The following is a 21,239-nucleotide window of genomic DNA, read 5'->3' as shown; positions in this document are numbered from 1 at the left end:
ATTCCTTACATGATATACTTGCTCAGTATTTAATATAGAGCATCTACTTCTTACATCATAACAATTTGCTTGATTTGCTTAATTATACATTTATTTTGACCAGAAAGACTAAATCTGTTGGTTGTAGGTGTAAAAAGATGTAAAAACGTGACATGAAAGAAATGCTCAAATACAGTCAGCCATACTAGTGTGTACACTGCACAGTGTAGTGGAAAGTGTGTTTGCAGAATCATCTTTTGTTACAGTAACAAGTTGTTCGTGGGTTTGTGGCAAAAAAAAAAAAAGAAGTCATCCTCTCTCTGTATGAATACCTCCTACACACACACCACGCTTTTCCACCCACTACAAGTCCTGGATCACAAAAAATGTTTCTCTCTTTTCCAGCCAGAGCTACAGTAAAAGTTACTCCAGGGATGTTCAAGCTGTTTGGATTGAGTGTTATGCTAAAATATTAGGGCTGTCAGAATGCTAATTATTATCATAACACTATAAGGTATATCATATATCATACATATTTTTGTAAATGCCTTGGCTAAATAAACTATTCGGTAAATGTTCTTTGCAGCAGAATGTACTGTATGTGTTCATTGGGATATTTTGAAGTTTACTTTGCGGTTATATATAGGCTTGTCTCAGTGATTAATAGATTGACCTGTTGCTCAATATATGGACTGATTTAGCTGACTGCACTGCCTCTATCCTCTCTTCTGCTCTATGAGGTGATATAGTGTTCAGACAGCTAGCAAACAGTAAATAGTGACAGGTGAAAGTGTTACTTAAGACCTGCAACTATAGTGCTTCCTGACAATTGCTGAGATTAAATTAAATTAAATTAAATTAAATTAAATTAAATTAAATTAAATTAAATTAAATTAAATTAAATTAAATTAAATTGTAACTAATTTGGCCTTTTCATACAGGAAAACAGTTTTCTTTACAATTTGCATTTAGACATTATAAAATATAGTTATAAAACAGCAAAAGAAGACTCTTTGTTAAAGTAATTATTTATTTATTGGATGTCATAGTGAAACATGATCAGTGTTTTATGTGTGTTGTTATTGTGTTATTAGTTTAGTTATCAGTAACATGGAAATATAGACTAATGAAAACAGACTTGTTTATCGACCTTTTTAAAGGGTGTACTTGCAATATTACACTAAAATTTTTATAATCAGTACCATAAAATGATCTTAAAGGGGACCTATTATGCAAAAACCACTTTTGTAAGGGTTTAAACAGATGTGTGTAACGAGGAGGCTGAGGCTGTGTTAGGATCCATATGCAGAAGTTTATTAACGGGATTAGACAGAGACATCAACGGGTAAACAAGCGGAGAGTCAGCAACATGTAAGCAGTCCAAACCAAACAACAAACACAGGGGCAATTCCAGGAGATGTAGTAGTAATTCAGGCAGGATCAGAGGATCAATGCAACAATTATCAGTCCAAAATAGATCAAGATACACAGGGGCAAATCCAGAAGACATGGTGAGAAGGCAGGCAAAAGTAGTGATGTGACATTGTGCGCCGAGGCTTCGAAGCATGTATCAAAAAAACGATACATCTCGCAGTGAAGCAGTGTATCGGAGCTTGATTCGTTTTGCCATCATCACGTGATCAGTGATGTCCGAAGCTTCATTTTCGCCTATTGTTTAAACACCCCCATGGGTTAGTAAATTATATAGCGAGAGATTAGGCGTCGATTACATACTGTACATTTCTACTGTTTCAAAGGACTGCACCGGTTCCACACACCAGTAATTAAACTACTGTAAAATACAATAGTAATTTATGTTTTGTCTGTAGAACTGGAATGTCTGACGTTGAGTGAACAAAAAAAACATAATCCTTATTTTATTCACCTTTAATTGATAGGACAGTAGAGAGTATAAACAGGAAAGCGTGGGAAGAGGAGAGAGGGGAAGAATCGGCATATGACTTCAAGGCAGGAATCAAACTAGGGTTGCCATGAACACTGGAGTGCCATGTGTCGACACTCTAACCACTACACCTTTGGCGCCAACGTGTACTCAACTTTTGAAAACATCAGTTGCACTGACCTAAAATGTCTGAAGTTGAGTGAACAAAAAACTCTTGTGGAAATTGGTACTAAGAAAAGTACATTTATAGAACAAACTAACATAGTTAACTTAAAAAGTTTTGAAACAGAGTAGTTCACCTCTCCAGAAAACTAATAATCTTATGTTAACCCAACTAGATGTTGTTTCTTTTTTGTATTACTGACAAATAATTTTCGGTCAGTGCAGCTGATGTTTTTTAAAAGTTTAGTGAACAAGAAAAAGCAAAAGGAAATAAGGATTATGTTTTTTTGTTTTTTTTCTTTTGTACTGGCTAAATTCTTTTTACAGGGCAGTTATTATAAGAGGACTAGTATGGGTTATTTAAGGGTCCAGAAATGAAAATGAAGCTGTGAGGAACGGAAATAATATGAGCCAGTGGATAGTACAGACTAATTATCAGATTTTTTTTTTTTTTTAAATGTTAAAAGAAACAAAAATACTGTATACAGAATGCAAGTCTGTTCCTCACTGCCTTCTTTCAGTCTCATTAAAGGGATAGTTCACCCAAAAATGACAATGTACTCTCTATTCACTGATCCTCAAATAATTCCAAATGAGTTCATGTGTTTCTTGCTTCTGTTAAACACAAAAGAAGATATTTTGAAAAATGTCAGTGGTTTCAGGTTTCCAACATTTTTCTAAATATATCTTTTTTTGTGTTTAACAGAATAAATCGACTTTTAGATTAGATTAGATTAGATTAGATTCAACTTTATTGTCATTACACATGTACAAGTACAAGGCAACGAAATGCAGTTTCGGTCTAACCAGCAGTGCAATAGCAGCAAGTGCAGGATATAGGTATAAGTTATAAAGTGCAGTTATAGAAAAACTATGGTGATATTTACAGATGGATGTACTATGAATATTATATACAGGTTGCATTAGCTATGATCAGATTTACAATAAATGAATATATGTACAGGATGCTATTAATAGCAGAAGTGTGCAGACAGATAAACATAATTACAAATGTCCATGTGCAGTGGGTATGTACAGTTCAAGTAAATGAATCAGTGCAATGAATATGTGCAAACTTTAAATGTGCAAATGTTAAATAGTGCAGTGATTGTGAGGAGTATAAGTTAGAGGAGTGTGGGGGGTGTATTGGGGGGACAAACGAGTCAGTAAGGGGCAGAGTTCAAAAGGAAGACAGCTCTGGGGAAAAAGCTGTTCCTCAGTCTGCTGGTTTTTGTCCGCGGGAGCCTGAAGCGCCTGCCGGAAGGCAGGAGAGAAAACAGTCTGTGTGCAGGGTGAGAGGTGTCCTTAAGAATACTGTGTGCTCGGCGCAGACAGTGTTTCTTCTGGATGTCCTCTATGGCTGGCAGTGTAGTCCCTGTGATGCGTTGGGCAGTTTTCACCACCCGCTGCAGTGCCTTACGCTCAGCAACAGAGCAGCTTCCATACCAGAGCGTGACGCAGTTGGTCAGGATGCTTTCTATTGTGCAGCGGTAGAAATTCACCAAGACGGCTGATGAAAGCTGGTTCTTCTTAAGTTGCCGCAAGAAGAATAGGCGCTGGTGAGCCTTCTTGACCAGGCTGGAGGTGTTGGTGATCCAGGAAAGGTCCTTTGAGATGTGGGTCCCCAGGAACTTGAAGGATGAGACAGGCTCAACGGCCATCCCATTAATGTGGATGAGATCATGTGAGCCTGTTCGTCCCTTTCTGAAGTCCACAATGAGCTGCTTGGTCTTGTTGGTGTTAAGGAGCAGATTATTGTATAGGGTTGAAACGAGTAAAGGGTGAAAGAATTTTCATTTTGGGTAAACTATCCCTTTATATGATATTATTAATATTGGTAGTACACTGCAAAAAATATTCAAAGATGATTTCTTGGATTTACTTCTTTTATTTTTATGTTAAGTGGTTGTAAAAAATATTTGGGCTGAATTTAAACAAATAAATTAAGGTGAACATTACAAAATTTAATTTGTTTGTTTGAATTCAACACAGAAAAATTGTTTGCAACAATTTGCAGAAATCATTTTTCAGTATAGTAGTAGTATTTGCCTTGATATATCCGATTAGCTGCAATATAAGCATTATATTTGTAAAAAACGACCAATTTAATCTTGATATAAAATATGCTGTAATTTAATGCACTGCTTTATTTTCTAAATCAGTTTCCAGCTAGCTTCTAAAGTAAGGTAGTTAGATAATGAATAATATTGTGTGTGCTATATGTGCCCAGGGTCTCTCTGGATTTTTTTTTAAATGGGAAAAGCCTTTTGCCACCCCCTCATGTGTGCTACACTGTGCATGTGGGTGGTTGGAGTTGCGCTGGTTATGAAACAGATTAGTGGTCATGAAGCACCGTGTGTGTGTCGTGTATTTCTCTCTGTTTCTCATAGCAACGCTGCTCGCCACATTTCACCCTTCTCCATGTTTCTATTTGTGAAGCGATATAGAAATCAAGCTAAAAAAGTTGTCTCAATCCTCTTAACTCTGTGTGTTCCTACAAAACACATTTCAGATAAAGAGCTTTATTTGATCATAATGCTTAGTGGACGAGTTGAGCTTGGGATGTCAGCTTTGTTTGTTTGCTTTCACCCAAATCCTCCAAGTCCAGGGGTGACACAAAATTCAGGAGAGCAGCTAAACCGAGCAGCTGGCGGTTCAAACTGTGTTCAGCTGATGCCAAAATAGAGCAGTCAACATTTTCTCTCTTTTTATTTTATTGAGTCTTTATCATGACAAATCACAGCTCAAGTGTCACAATTTGCTATATGCAGCTAAGTGCATATGAGAGACAGTCGGAGAGACAGCATAAACGTTTTAAATTGGTATGTTCAGATGAGATCTATGAAAGATGTCTTGAAGCTTCAGCCTGAAATATGCAGTATTGTGCAAATGTTTTAGCCACAAATCCCCCCAACCCCATCAGCTCTGGTGTTTAGCACAGTTGTGATAAGCAACCCTATTTATGTTTTTATGTCTTCGTAAGGATACAAACCAAAAGTTTTTAGTGTATTGACCTTATTCTTCGATGTGGAAGTGCGCTCGTTTTTGCGATTGTTTCAGAACTTCCGACTCAGCTGCCTTTGGGAGAAATGACAAGGAATAATAAACAGCAGAAAACGGTCAAACTACTGGCTCTACACGCAAGTGTTTTCATGACTATACAGACAAAATAGAATAATATAATGAGAAACTGTCAGTTTGCAACATCAAGCAGCAAACCAAGCTGTTTTTAACGTCTAAAAATGAATGGAAGAGAATGAGACTGGAAGTCTCGAGCCAAAAAGATTCCAATGGTTGTGCCCGCTCGTACGTGAAGAATAAGGTGAATAAGCTCCATTGGCCATAGAAACACACTCCCAAGATCATCTTAAATATTTAGGCAATTAAATGTATTTATCTGTCTGTCTGTCTGTCTGTCTGTCTGTCTGTCTGTCTGTCTGTCTGTCTGTCTGTCTGTCTGTCTAAGTAATCATATACCACATCTATAATAAATGTCAAGTGTTTTTATCCAATTAAAGTATCACTGTTCAGGTGGAGACCAATAGATCATTATGGTCATTAAATCATTACTAAAACAACTAATTTGTTAGAGATTTGGACAAAACCAAGAAGAAATCAGAGATTCCCAAACTAGGGCCCACGGGCCAAAGTGGGCCCATGGTAACCTTTGATTTGGCCTGTGGCTGCCTGAAGATAATTTTGTTACATGTAAAAATGTATGTGACAAATAAAGGCTTCATACTCACTATTATCATCTGAGAAGAGCGGGAAAATGATGGGGACGGTTTACAGACTGTAATTTCTAATTGAATATAACTTTTTGTTTGTTTGTTTTAATGCTAACATGTAAAAAGCTAATGGAAATTAAAAGTTTCAATTAAATTAATATATATTTTTTTAAATGCACATACTGTCACCTGACACATACTGACACATACTGTCACCTAAGCACAATGCAGAAACATCAGTGAGCAAACGGAGGCAAAAGCTGATTCTGCTTGACTAGTGTATTCAGCATTGAATTCCACTGTGCTATAAAATATTTGTGATTGTATTTTTATTGTCATAAGTTATAATAAAGAAAATGTATACTGCATTAGTTAATACAATTTAAAGTCATCTTTTCTTTTTATTTTTTAAATAATATGAAATAAATTGGCTATAGCAACTTTAATGTAATATAGTTTGGTATATTTACCTTCAAAAACACACAGTTGTTACAAAATATCTCTGTTGGCTGGCAAAGGATTGATGACACACTCCACTGAAAAAAAAAGTCTTCCCTGAAAAACAAATTACACACTTTTAAAAGACACACATCAAAACACCAACCTTTTTCAAATCTATGGCAAGTCTTCTTTTACCAAGCATCTTGGGTCTCAGCGTGAGCTGTCATTCTCCTGTCTTTGCGGAAGGATGGCTTTGTTGTTTATAAACTTGACCAAGTCTATAGGAACAAAGAAGCCTGTAATTACAACATATGTTGAAAAGTCGACTTATTAAAATATAACCCTGCAGCCCAAGACTGGTTACTCACTGAAGCTAAGCAGGGCTGTGTCTGGTCAGTACCTGGACGGGTGACAACATGGGAAAATCTAGGTAGCTGTTGGAAGTGTTGTTAGTGATACCAGCAGGGGTGCTCAACCTGCGGTCTGTGTGAGACCTAATGCCCCAGTATAGTGAAGGGGACACTATACTGTCAGTGAGCAGCGTCATTTGGATTAACATTAAACTGAGGTTCTGACTGTCAGTGGTCATTAATTAACGCATGGCACTTTTCATAAAGAGTAGGGGTGCAACCCTGGTTGTCCTGGCCAAATTTCCTCCCCTAGCCCTTACCTGTCCACCCAATCCTCCCCATCCACTGAATTGGCTCTATCACTGTTCTCTCCACTTCATATGCAGCTGGTGTGCACTCTGGTGCAGTTGTCCTGTGGTAGTTGCTGCATCATTTAGGTATTGTGGGTACCCCTATCACTTCGCTATTAGGATCCTGAATCGATTCGATTAACCTTAAAGTTGGTGTGAACCAGAAGTTGGTGAGACTTTTAATTTATTATGTTGATGTACTTCGAAATGAAATGGAATATTGAGTAGGGGGAGGGGCTTTCTTTAGCTTATTCTCTCATAGCAAACTATTGGTAAGAGAGGGTATTTATATGCAGTTGCTATGGAAGCTCTCAGGTTGACATCAACAGAAGGCAAAGAAAAGGCAGAATCAATTGGTCAGACTTACATTGAAGATAACCAAAACCAGACACATTTTTGTCAGTGGATTAACTTGCATGGACTAATTATTTATCATTAATAACAATGTGAGCTGGTGAAGTAAACATTGTAAATTTTCATTTCACATGGACTTTAAACATGCCAAAGCTCCATTCTCCTTATCACTAGAATACATTTTCAGCATCCAGCTGTTAACACTCTCTCTTGTCAGTCCACAGCACTAAACATCAAAGGCATGGACGGACCCGTCCTAAGAGGACTCTATCATGTCTATCTAAAACAGGCCACGCAAACTAAATAGATGACATCACCTTAGTTGGTGCTCACCAATTTTAGAACAGCGGGACGACACGCATTAATCTCTTCAAAGCTCTGCTCGCTTGACGCTTCATAACAGTGCGGGCAGGTCATCTTTAGAGAGGCCCACTGATGTATACAAAGTGCTTGAGTTTGGAGAGCCATCTCCATAACAAACAGCTGGAGGGTGAGGTATTGAGGAGATACACATGTCCCCCTCGCTCGTCGCTAAACGGGCTCCTCTCCTTCTTCGGTGCGTTTCCACACCCCTTCCAGGACCATTTGCATCATTTGTGGCAGCACAGTGGAAAATCCCTCCATGGCGAGGGCAGCTGGTTTGTTTTGGCAGATGCAGGCCTTACCGCACTTATCAGCAGCACCTAAACATGCAGGGTTTTCCTCAAACACTGTATCTCATTGCTGTATAAATCTGACGTCCAAGCCATTTGAATAGTGCCCTCATTGGTGTCTTGTGAATATTGTATAATAAAATGGTTTAATGTATGACGTAATGGTTTGTACCGTCATTCAAACATGTTTTGGTTGTTTTGTTTATGTGTGTTTGCAGGTGAAGTGGAGCGGGAGTCCAGTTGAGTACAGTCTTGAGGGAGAGTTTCCAGAAATGCTCTTCACTATCAATAGAGAAGGGATCATTTACCTGAATGCTCCTCTGGACAGAGAAACACAAGACCAGGTGAAGAAAAAACAAACTTCAGTCACAATCGTGTAGATTTACATACTAAGTTTCACAGAGAGGACTTAGATTTAAGTCAAGTAGGACATTTAAGTCGTTTATTTGAATGTGCCTTGAAATAAAAGCATTACGGGGTGTTCATCTTCAGACAGAAAAGGCACTGAATTATTTTAAGATTAATCAGAGCAAGTTAGTTTTGATTTAAACAACTCAGGCTTAAAGTTTAATCTTGGACTATCTTAACAAGAAACTCTAATGGACAAATATGAATCTGTTGCTTCCTTAAATCATAGCAATGCTCTTAGATTTCATATTGGTTTTGTATTATTTTCATAAGTAAGATGTACATTATCAAATCTCTTAGTAAAAACTTTGGTTTCATTGTAGTTGCACATGTTTTCATTTCACATAATAATTGTTTAAGATATGTTGTGGTATTGTGATATGTACAGTGAACATTTGGCTTATCATTAAAACACAACAGCAAGATCCTTTTTTTCAACCTAATACTTCAACAGTCAGTTCATTCAGTAGCAGACAAACAGGTTTCAAATAACCATTGGTCCTGAATGAATGTTACTGTACTGTAAAACTGTATACACAGCCATCACAGCAAGTGTTACACTTATGTTCAAACAAACTGACAGAGCTGTATTTTATTGTTATTAAAAGTTTATACAATATGTGTAAGCAAACATATTTACTGTAGTAATTGTATTTCTTGACTGAAAGCTCTTGCAGCAATTTGTAATTTACAAATAATCAGACAACAATCAGATTTTGCCTTCGTTTATATTCATTTCTTTAATCAAGTATTCCGGCAGGGATCTTGAAGCTTTAGCTGAGCCCTCCACACAAGCCTGTTTTGGCACACAGCACACCAAATCCTGACTACTTCATATAATCGTGTTCACTAGCTCATATAATCCTCAAGTACGACGCAAGTAAGTTACTGTTACAAGTCATGCTTGAGGAGTATATAAACTAGTGAACTAGTTAAAAGACTTTTTTCCTCCTATTCTCACCAAAATCTAAATTGATCACAAATACAGTAAAAATTATAATGACAAAAAAAGATGAAAATATGCTGAAAAAAAAAACAAGCAAAAAGAAAAACACTAACAAACTGAGAAAACATCTTTATTGATTTAACAAAAGAGCCTCATGCAAATTCTCACAATATATGCAAATGCACTGCAAATACAACAGACCACTACAGAAATATGTTGGGGGTCCGCAAAATGTGTTGTTGTAGATGTAAGAGGTGACATTTTGGATTATTTTAACATCCTGATTGTCCAGTTACTTGTTGTTTTTATATATTTAGGTCTAATAATAATAATAAAAATTTTAATAATAATAATAATAATAAAGTCTAATAATAATAAAAGATGAACCCCCTCTCAGATCTCCAACCGCACTTTTTGGAGTTCCTCAACACATTTCCATGGTGGTCTGTGCTTTGTGTTTTTGCATTTGCTTGTGTTGTGAGAATTTGCCTGGATGTGTGCTGTCAAACGTATGAAGATGTGTTGTTTTTTAAATTTGTTAGTGTTTTTTATATATATATATATATATATATATATATATATATATATATATATATATATATATATATATATATTCATTCATTCATTCATTTTCTTTTTGGCTGGGTCCCTTTATTAATCTGGGTTCGCAACAGCGGAATGAACCGCCAACTTATCCAGCACAGGTTTTTACGCAGCAGATGCCCTTCCAGCCGCAACCCATCCCTGGGAAACATCCATACACACTCACACTCATACACTACAGACAAATTAGCCTACCCAATTCACCTGTACCACATGTCTTTGGACTGTGGGGGAAACCGGAGCATCCGGAGGAAACCGACGCGAACGCAGTGAGAACATGCAAACTCCACACAGAAACGCCAGCCGACCCAGCTGAGGCTTGAACCAGCAACCTTCTTGCTGTGATGCGACATATATATATATATATATATATAATGTGTATTCTTAGCTTGCAGTGCATTTGAGCTCTCGCAGCAATTGTGGGGCAGTTTTAAAGTCCAAAAATCTGTAAGACTGTGAAGATTTTTTAATTAAAAATCAACATTTTGCATTTTACTACTTTAGAATCCAATTTAATCCTGTGTTTGAAAGCTGAACTTTCAGTGAGCATTGTTGTTTTCATCATGCAGTAGATGACTACAATGCAGTTGACATACAGAATTGTTGCTGTTTTTCCCACTTTTAGTTTCACATTGACATAGTGGTGGAGAGGCCAGATGGCAGAGAGATTGCTAAGCCTGTGGAGCTGAGAGTGATGGTGGGCGACGCCAATGACAACAGACCCACTTTCCCACAGATGCAGTACCACACTGTGGTCAAAGAGCTGGCGACTAAAGGTCACACACATTCACACACACATTGAAATTGGTAGTTTAGTAGGACTCTCCATAGGTGTAATGCATTTTATACAATAAAATAATAAACCTTACTATATGGCTCCACCCTATCACCACCCTTACCCCTAAACCCAACCCTGACAGAAAGCCTGCAGCTAAATGTGAATAAGACATAAGACCTTTTTAAGTATTATTTTGTATCTGTTTTGAATTATGAGGACACAAGACATGTCCTCGTAAGCCTGCATAATAGAGTAGAATTAGGTCATACTCATGTCACCATAAAAATTTCTGTCCTTGTAAACCACCAAAACCAGTACACACACACACAAACAAACAAAATCTTGTACAACTATCTTTATGGGGACTTCCAATAGACATATGCTTATGCTGTACAAACTTTATATTTTATCCCCCTACAGTACATCTAAACCCTCACAGGAAACATTCTGCGTTCTGACATTTTTAAAATACTTCGATCTGTGTGACATTTTTTCCTGACAGGGACCAAACAAATGTCCCTACAAGTTTAAAATGTACATATATAGCTATACTTGTGGGCATATTTGGTCTCCACAACATAAGAAATACAAAGTACACACACACACACACACACACACTAATAGTGGGTTCATGCAGTGGTGTGATCTTCTGCTCTCAGGTACAGAGATTCTGACTGTCCAAGCTGCCGATAATGACGACCCGAAAACAGACAATGTTCGCATATTTTATCGTCTGGTTGGCCAGATGCCCGAGACTCCCAGAAACTTGTTCCGTGTGGACCGGGACTCGGGAGTGATCACAGTGCAGGCGGACAGCATGGAGGGAACCGCTCCACAGTACACACTCACCATCACGGCAGAGGACGCTAAAGGTCGACACAACACTGATCAATGCAAAACTACTCGACAAAAATCACTGTGTAATTAAAGCAGTGCCATTCCATGCAATTGTGTCTGATTAGCTGGTGATTAGAAACACTTTCTTTTTAAATTTCAGATTGTGATGCTCAAACATCATTGTATATAACAATTAGGGTAGTTACTTCAGTGTTACTTACTTGCAGTTTCTTTGTAAACAGTTTGCTAGAATGAGTTCGTTAAATATGCTGTAAAATTGACAGCATTACTTGCCTTTTTGTTGCCATTAATACTGAAAGTTTTACAAGTTGTACATTAACAATTGTAAATTAACACTTGTAATTGTTAATTTACTGTGCACTTGTACATTTTACAGTATCACTGGCAGTTGTTACAGTTTTACTAACAAAAATGTGCTGTAGTTTTAGTTTTAAAGGGCAGCTATGATGAAAATCATCCTTTGGGAGCTGATGGACAGAACTGTGTGTAGGTATAGTGTGTCCACGGTCATATTGGAGTGATAGAAACACAATAAGTCTCTTTTTTTAATTTCTTGATGTTAAAATAAGATCCAAATCCCTCCCATATTGAGACCGAGTGCAATTGAGCTCACCGATTGACAGCCGCGTATTAACATGTCTCGCGTATAATCATATCAACAAGACAGGACATGCGCAAAGCAACTGGGATTAAAAGATCTGTTGAGCTCGCTGTGATCATCAATCATCATCAAATGTGATCAGGAATGAGTTTAAAACAGTGCATGTTTGTAATGAATTACAGCGATTTACTTCAGCTTTGCTTTATCACCACAGTCGCATGTCAGTACAATTATAAAAGAAGTCACTTCAATCCTGGTTTATGCATGTTAAATCAGGTTTATTTTGCACATTAACACAACGGATATCTATACAGCAGTGGATATTAATGTGTATCCTGTCACATTTGCCGTGCAAAGTTAAACGGGTATGCTGTGTATGTGTGTGTGTGTCTGTGTGTGTGTGCGTAAATGTTGTAAGGACATTCTGTGTGACTCATCGTTGCAGAAAGGCTTGAATTAACTCCACAACAAATACATCAAATAATCATTGGGTAAGTTCTTACTGTAGTATTTCTCACAAGCTTTACATGAGATCTGCTTCCTTCATGTCTGTCACTGTGCTGTTTATCTGACGCAGCTGAGGCGGAGATTGAAGCACACTCTGACAGTCATGTGGGAACGGTGGGCAGAGAGAACTAGCATTAAAGGCACAGGCAACAAAAACAGCTACATAGTGTTCAGAGCTGAAAATGACAAACTTCTGAAAGGTATAATAAATAATCTGATGGGTGTTTTGAGTTGAAATTTTACAGACACATTCTGGAGACACAAAAGACTTACATTAAATCTTGAAAAAGGGGTAAAATAGGTGCCTTTTTATTGTTAAATTGCAAGTAGTACTGTAAATTTTACAGCATTTTTTTACAGTGTACGCCATACATTTGTTGTAGTGTATTTATGTAGCAGCTACTATAATGCCTCTTGGTAGGACTTGTGTGTCAGACATCATAATACACCATGCAGGTTTTAATATGCTGTTAGCAAGGTGAGATCTTGCAAGATGTTTTATACTGTAGCTCTCCTGATGATAATGGCAGTCATTAATGCTGCATTATTGCTGTAAATGGTAGATTAATATCTTCTCTATATGTTGTTCCTCAGGGTTGAACAGCTCCTGCACTGTCATCGTTAAAGTTTTGGATGAAAACAACAACCCACCAATTTTCTCCCATCTTGAGGTAAGAGCTGTGAAGAAAGTGTGGGTACTACTGCCACAGCCATATCACCCTGCAGCCCAAGACCGGTTACGCACTAAAGCTAGGCAGGGCTGAGTCTGGTCAGTACCTGGATGGGAGACCACATGGGAAAACTAGGTAGCTGTTGGAAGTGGGGTTAGTGATACCAGCAGAAGGCGCTCACCCTGCGGTCTGTGTGAGTCCTAATGCCCCAGTATAGTGAAGGAGACACTATACTGTCAGTGAGTGCCGTATTTTGGATGAGATGTAAAACTGAGGTCCTGACTCTCTGTGGTCATTAAAAATCCCATGGCACTTCTCGTAAGGGGTAGGGTTGTAAACTCAGTGTACTAGCCAAATTTCCTCCATTGACCCTTACCCATCATGGCCTCCCAATTATACCCATACACTGAAATGGCTCTATCACTGTCTCTCCTCCACTCCACCAATTACTGGTGTGTGGTAAGCACACTGACGCCGTTGTCCTGTGGCTGCCGTCACATCATCTAAGTGGATGTTGCACAGCGGTGATGGTTTAGAGAGACCCCCCCTCATGAGTGTGCCAAGACATGATACATGCGCTATATACATTACATTACATCACTTAACTTTTCTTCTGTTTGATATTATTTTCACTTTTGTGAATGAGATCAGTTACCTTCGGATATTTTTGATTATATTGTTGTTGTCTATCAACCCCTCTCTCTTTCTCCTCTCTCTCTCTCTTTTCCTATCTTTATTTTTCTTTGACTATGTGTTTATCTTCAAGACCTGTGCTCTAGAAAATGTGATTTACAGAGAGAGATACGATAAAGAGCTTTCAGGGAGAATCCATGCTTTAATCTTGGGCTTATGGGCCTGTAATAATTTGGCTGGCAGTGTTTCTTTTTATAGCATTGTGCACTTCAAATGGCCAGTGTTCACAGCTATAACTGGATGAGAGCAATTAAGACAGTTTATTTCTGCATGTCATCAGTAATGAGCTCAAATCTCTTGATTGCCTGCGAGCTAAATGCATTTGTAATTTAGTTTTATTGTGACGTGCATATTTAAAAAGCAGAACATCATTTCTAATTGCCATGTTATGGATTTATTTTATTATATTCAAATTAACTCAAGCCTACCACTGTCAGTTAGCTGTAGTGAATTTGTACAACATGTATATTACAGACTGAACAGTACATATCAGACCAGTTTTTGATGTATATATGTTTGTTGATTGATTGGTGGGTTGATAAATGATTGATTGAATGATTGATTGATTGATTGATTGATTGATTGATTGATTGATTGATTGGTTGGTTTATCTTAATTAATTGAACGAACTTAATCTTAATAAATAAAGACAATCTTAATAAATGATTCAATGTAATAATAAAGACCTAAGTTTGAAATATACATCATTTTCTTTTCGGCTTAGTCCCTTTATTAATCTGGGGTTGCCACAGCGGAATGAACCGCCAACTTATCCAGCACGTTTTTACACAACGGATCCAGCCCTTCCAGCCGCAACCCATCTCTGGGAAACATCCACACACATTCATTCAGTACGGACAATTTAGCCTACCCAATTCACCTGTACCACATGTCTTCGGACTGTGGGGGAAACCGAAGCACCCGGAGGAAACCCACTGTGTCGCCTAAAATATATATATTAACACAATATATTAAAATATTTATATGTAGTAAAATGTATAATATACATTTCACATAGTATAATTACTATTATTATTATTATTATTATTATTATTATTATTATTATTATTATTATTATTATTATTATTAAATAACTAACTTCCATTAAGTTAGTCTTTATATGAACAGTTGTGAAGACTTTTTATTTATTTTATTTTATTTCATTTAAAAAAAAATTATTATTATTTATTTTAGTTTAGTTTATTTTATTTATTTAAATTTTATTTTATTTTGATTTATTTTATGTATTTTTATTTTATTTATTAATTATTTTATTTTATTTTATTTTATTTTATTTAAAAAAAAATTATTATTTATTTTAGTTTAGTTCATTGTATTTATTTTAATTTTATTTTATTTTGATTTATTTTATGTATTTTTATTTTATTTATTAATTATTTTATTTTATTTTATTTATTTTTTATTTTTTTATTATTATTATTTATTTTATTTTATTTTATTTTATTTTATTTTATTATTATTTTTTTTTATTTTGATTAGAGACTATTGATATGATAGCTCTTGACCAGATCATTAGTTATCACCCTATCTTCATCATCAATCTTTATCATTAATTTCAGTGCATATATAATCTAAAAACACAATATTATATAATCTAAAAATACACTCGGCTGTCACATTACTGTTCGCATAACATGTCTGATTCGCCTATTTTTAGCTAAATGTATTTTCCCGAGGTGATGTTCTAAAAATGACCACTTACTAAATTTGTAGCGCTGTCTATTTATAGTACATGAGCACATTTGCTTATGCAGAACAGCCCTGAGCTCCTTTCTGATGTCAACATCTTTGTTCATTGATGCGGCCAAGCTGAATTATAAACAGTGCCATGACCGCTGACTAAAGTGACGAGAAACGATGAGCAAAAGGAGAGCAGATGCAGGATAAAGCAGGCAGTGGCTCCTGGAAAATACCCTGCGTGTTTCCTCCTACGTGTTGTGAATAATACAGGAGATGGACGTACGTGGGTGCAGCTGGAAAGACAGATGAGTAAAAAGCAGTGCTAGTTTGAATTCAGAAGGTAGATCCAGTCTGAAAGAAATAGGACAACGGGCTCTGATCTGCATTCTGGAAACATCCATAAAGTTCACATCGCTTGCTGTGTGCATTTCCTTTTCATTATGTATTCCTCAGTGTAGATGACAGTGAAGTCGCTGTGATGTATTCAGAGCCTCTTAGATGGATGGTGTTTGGATGAATTTATTTACAGTGATAAACACCGTTGTTTTTAAGATGCTGTTTACATGCTGTTTTCCTGATTGACATTGTCATTCACACAAATTCTGGTTCCTTTCTTTGTCTGTTTTCTTATTCGAATTCTCTATATTTCTTCTTTATTTAAATGTAGACGTGGGTTCTACAACATATTTTCAGTAACATGAAAAAGCTTATCTGTAAGTCAGTTGTAACATTAGTCCACTGAAGATGAACTGACATTAACCCAAATGTTGATTTGTTTTTGTTTTTTGAGTCAATAAAAAATATAATAAAATATTTATTTGTGAAAATAAAAAAGCCTGATCAGCTTAGTTTTACCTCATTGAAATAAAGTAGCAAAAACATTGCTTCTAATGTCATATTTTTATTTTATATAATTGTTTTGGGGCTGCACGATGGCGCAGTGGGTAGCACGTTCACCTCATAGCAAGAAGGTCACTGGTTCGAGGCTTGGCTGGGTCAGTTTGCGTTTTTGTGTGGAGTTTGCGTGTTCTCCCCGTGTTCGCGGGGGTTTCCTCCGGGTGCTCCGTTTTCCTAAAGTCTAAAGACATGTGCTGTAGGTGAATTGGGTAAGCTAATTTGTCCATTGTGTATGAGTGTGAATGAGAATGTATGGATGTTTCACAGTGATGGATTGCAGCTGGAAGGGGATCCGCTGCGTAAAACATATGCTGGATAAGTTGGTGGTTCATTCTGCTGTGGCGACCCCAGAATAATAAAGGGACTAAGCCGAAAAGAAAATGAATAAATAATTATTATTTTTGTAGAGAAAAAATTCTAAAAGTAATGTGTATTGCTAATATTTTATTGCATGTAAACTCTAATTTTCCATTAGACAGAGCTGGCCTGTTAACTGAGATGTAAATATAAATGACATAATATTTATTCACAAATAAATAGGAACTTTTAGCCATAGACCTGTTAATGTTCTCCATCTTCTATGTTTGAAAAAAAAAAAACTATTTCTGTTTCTGCAGTATGGCCCATTCCACCTGGCTGAGGACTCGTCAGTGGGCACCACAGTGACTGTTGTGTCTGCATGGGATGCGGATGAGTGGGGTGGAGACAGCTGGCAGGTGGACTACAGGCTTGAGTCTGGGAATGAGGAGGAGGTTTTTACCCTAGTGAATGACAGGCAGACTAATGAAGCGGCTCTCATCCTTGATAAGGTATTGGCTCGGCCTGACGACTGCTGCTAGTCAAATAAAGTAGATGGTATGTCATTAATATTGGCACTCTTGGTAAATATGGGCAAAAAACGCTGTGAAAAATGTTATTGTTTTCATAATTATTGAACAAAAATGTTGTGTGTGTATATATATATATATATATATATATATATATATATATATACACACACACACACACACACACACACACACACACACACACACTCATATATATAAAATCGCCGGCCACTTTATTAGGTACACCAGTCCAACTGCTCTGTAATGCAAATTTCAAATCACATGGCAGTAACTCAAGCTAGTTAGCCATTATAAGTTCACTGTAAATCATATATTAATGGGGTTTATTGCTTTTATAAAATGGTTATTCAATATAAACTCACTTTATTAGGTACACCTGTCCTGCTCGTCAACACAAATTTCTAATAAGCCAATCACATGGCTCAACTCAATGCACTTAGGCATGTAGACATGGTCAAGACAATCTTCTGCAGTTCAAACTGAGCATCAGAATGAGGAAGAACAGTGATTTAAGTGACTTCGAATGTGGTATAGTGGTTGGTGCCAGACGGGCTGGTTCGAGTATTTCAGATACTGCTGATCTACTGGGTTTCTGTGGCACAAGTGCCTTGTTGATGCCAGAGGTCAGAGAAGAATGGCCAGACTGGTTCGGGCTGATAGAAGGCCAACAGTAACTCAAATAACCACTCGTTACAACCGAGATATGCAGAAGAGCATCTCTTGAGGCGGATGGGCTACAGCAGCAGAAGACCACCACAGGGGCCAATTCTGTCAGCTAAGAACAGGAAACTGAGGCTACAGTTCTCACAGGCTCACAAACATTGGACAATAGAAGATTTGAAAAACGTTGCCTGGTCTGATGAGTCTCAATTTCTGCTGCGACATTTGGATGGTAGGGTCAGAATTTGGCATCAACGACAGCATGAAAGCATGGATCCATCCTGCCTTGTATCAACGGTTCAGGCTGGCGGTGGTGGTGTTAGGGTGTGGGGGATATTTTCTTGGCACACTTTTGGGTCCATTAGTACCAGTTAAGCATCGTGTCAACACCACAAGCTATTTGAGTATTGTTGCTGACCATATCCATCCCTTTATGACCACCGTGTACCCTTCTTCAGATGGCTACTTCCAGCAGGATAACACGCCATGTCCAGCCCGATCTCACAAGAAAACAACAGTATTTTACGTTTTGTCAGTTTAGTTCATAGGAGTTCATTCATACGAAAATGTACGATTTTAAAAAGGAGGTGTGGCACCCAACCCCACCCCTAAACCCAAACGTCATTGGGCGATGAGCAAGTCGTGCTAAATTGTGCGAATTAGATTGTACAAATTCATACGAACTAGCCACTAAGTCAAAAAGTTACGAATTGCCATGAGATTGCGTTGGCCATGTCATAAAGTGCGAATCATCTCAGACGGAACTGAGAGAACACGTGAACTGTATCTCACAGCTGCTAAATTGACCGACTGGTTTTGTGGTCCAGGGTCATTTATTTAAATGTTGAGAATTAAACAACATCAACCAATCACCTGTCCCATGTAGTTATCAGCCTTTGTGTCCAGTAGAGTTTCATGACGGAACTTTGAAGTAAGAAAAACTGTTTGGTTTCACAGCTTTCTTTGCTTATATTTTCCAGGATTAACTGAGGCCATTATATACAGAGATACATATCAAACCAAGCATACTTTTCAGCAGTGCTTTATATAATCGTTGAGGGGAGGTGAAAGTGGGAAAAGAAAGATTTGATTGGACTTCTTTTTCACTATTTTGGGTGGGGGGTGGTGAGTTATCCTTGTTGTTTATGCAGTTTTTAATCTGGGATCTCAGTTTTGTGAAGTGCTTACAGGATGGGATGGACACTGCAGATGCTCATCATCAAATCACTAAAATGTATGATTGTTCATGCTTTTGAGTTACTATAATTATCTCAGTGTTTACCTTTGCTGAACATTTTCATTTATACTTGCTGATATTTTTAAAGGTGCAGTTAAGTGCATGATGAGGTCGAAGTGTTAAGTTACCATTTAACCCGCAGAGTTCAAACTTTCAAGCAAAGCATCTGACAAAAGAAATGAAAGTAGTTTTAAACCATGTGTATGAGTAAAAGACAAAAAGAGATTTTCAATAACCTTAATAATCTTCATGAATATGAAAGAGATTTAAGGCATGCTTATGACAACTGTCATTAGGTGTCATTTGCCCAGTTACAGCATCTTAAATCTTGTCTTGACAAACAACTACATTTTTTTGTCATGGCAACTTGACATCCTCAAGACAACATAACTTGTCATAAATCTGTCATAAACATGATTTTCATGAGGCCATTATAAACGTGTCATGAATTGTATAACGGGATTTGTATAACAAATGTTTTTCTGAACTAATGATGCTGTTATAAAATTATATTTGACTGTGTTACTGCATCCTAAACGACTAAAAATAATACAAAACAAAATAACTAAAGCAACTAAAGTTATAAAATTATAGAATATTGACACTTTTAATGAGACATTTTAATGAAAAATTCATTTTGTTCCCCTGGAAAAAACTGATCTGAAAAATATACATGACACCTTAATAATGGCCTCATGACAGTCATGTTTATGACAGATTTATGACAAGTTATGTTGTCTTGATAAAGTCAAGCTGTCATGACAAAGAAACAGACAGGTTATGATGTATATATTTATGTCAAGTCATAACAAAGACATTTTTAAAAAATGTCATTTTGCTGGGTAGATGACACTTAGGGTGGAATCAGGCCGAATCGGGCCCAGGCATGGTTCAGTTGGTCGATCCTGGCCCAGTTGGAAGAGGTGTGCCAGAGCGTGGTTTGGTTGGGCTTGGCACGGTACGCTTGTAGTGTGAGCACAAAGCGTGCCTGAAACTGAAGACGCGACGTCACTTTTTAGGTACTGTTTTGTATGGATTTGTTAATCATTCTCACTTTTCAATGAACGTCAACTGTCATAGATTATTAAAGATGCAAACCCCTCACTGCACGACATCTGCACCTTCAGCAAACCTCCTAATACCTGCAGCACAAGAACTTTTATGATAATTTATGAGTGTCAAAAGTGACTGATCTGTTTGGCGAAATATTTGACTGTGTGTTACTGCATCCCAAACGACAAAAAATAATACAAAACAATATAACTAAAGCGATCTCCACTGTACTGAGCGAGAACATTTCTCTTCCTGTTAAACTGAAACTGAGCATGCTAATGTTAGGAAGGTAAAGATGCGGTGTGAGTGCAGGCCGTTAGGGGAGAGTGGAGGGGGGACAAGCGCGCTTCGGCACAGTTCAAGGCAACTTCACCTAGTATGAGTACACCCCTACCCATAGTTGTCATAACCATGTATAAAATCTCCTCACTATTTTGAAACATTGAAATAGTCACTTACTTTTAATATGCTTTCTGTGTTTATAAACCACTTCTGTACATTTAATATGATACAAACAACACAATGGGACTTGTCTTGTCTTTAACCCATATACTGTTCAAGTGAAAGAATAGAATTTGCACCTGTTTGAATCACAAATGCATTCAGGCCTAGTTATTTCTTTGCAAATGTCACTTTTTTTGCTCTAACACAACATCATTCATTTATTTTTAAGCTAAGCCTAGTGTTCTAAATATTATTAGTGGCCATTGTATGAAAACAAACAGTTACGTCATTCTTTAACAGGCTGCATCAGGCTAGGGCTCAAGGCCTGATCCTCAACGTGACCTACATTCCCTTTAGGTGATGCAGTTGTTCCACCGCAGGTTCACCACAAGCGCATGATTAGTGTCAATGATT

General features: G+C 37.2%; 1 protein-coding gene across 1 annotated transcript in view; it reads left to right on the top strand.

Moving 5' to 3' along the window:
- The window catches only part of cdh16 (cadherin 16, KSP-cadherin), a 75,260-nt gene that overhangs the window by 24,138 nt on the left and 29,883 nt on the right, over positions 1–21,239 (top strand). Inside the window, exons 8-12 of the mRNA XM_056461985.1 lie at positions 8,139–8,264; positions 10,503–10,653; positions 11,315–11,527; positions 13,216–13,292; positions 17,201–17,392. Coding sequence (XP_056317960.1) covers positions 8,139–8,264; positions 10,503–10,653; positions 11,315–11,527; positions 13,216–13,292; positions 17,201–17,392 — 759 coding nt within the window. The remainder of the gene's footprint in view (positions 1–8,138; positions 8,265–10,502; positions 10,654–11,314; positions 11,528–13,215; positions 13,293–17,200; positions 17,393–21,239) is intronic.

Source organism: Danio aesculapii, chromosome 7 (assembly GCF_903798145.1).
Source record: "Danio aesculapii chromosome 7, fDanAes4.1, whole genome shotgun sequence".
Classification (NCBI taxonomy): Eukaryota; Metazoa; Chordata; class Actinopteri; order Cypriniformes; family Danionidae; genus Danio; species Danio aesculapii.
The sequence above is the reverse complement of the archived record's forward strand: the minus strand, read 5'-3'. Positions and strand labels throughout refer to the sequence as shown.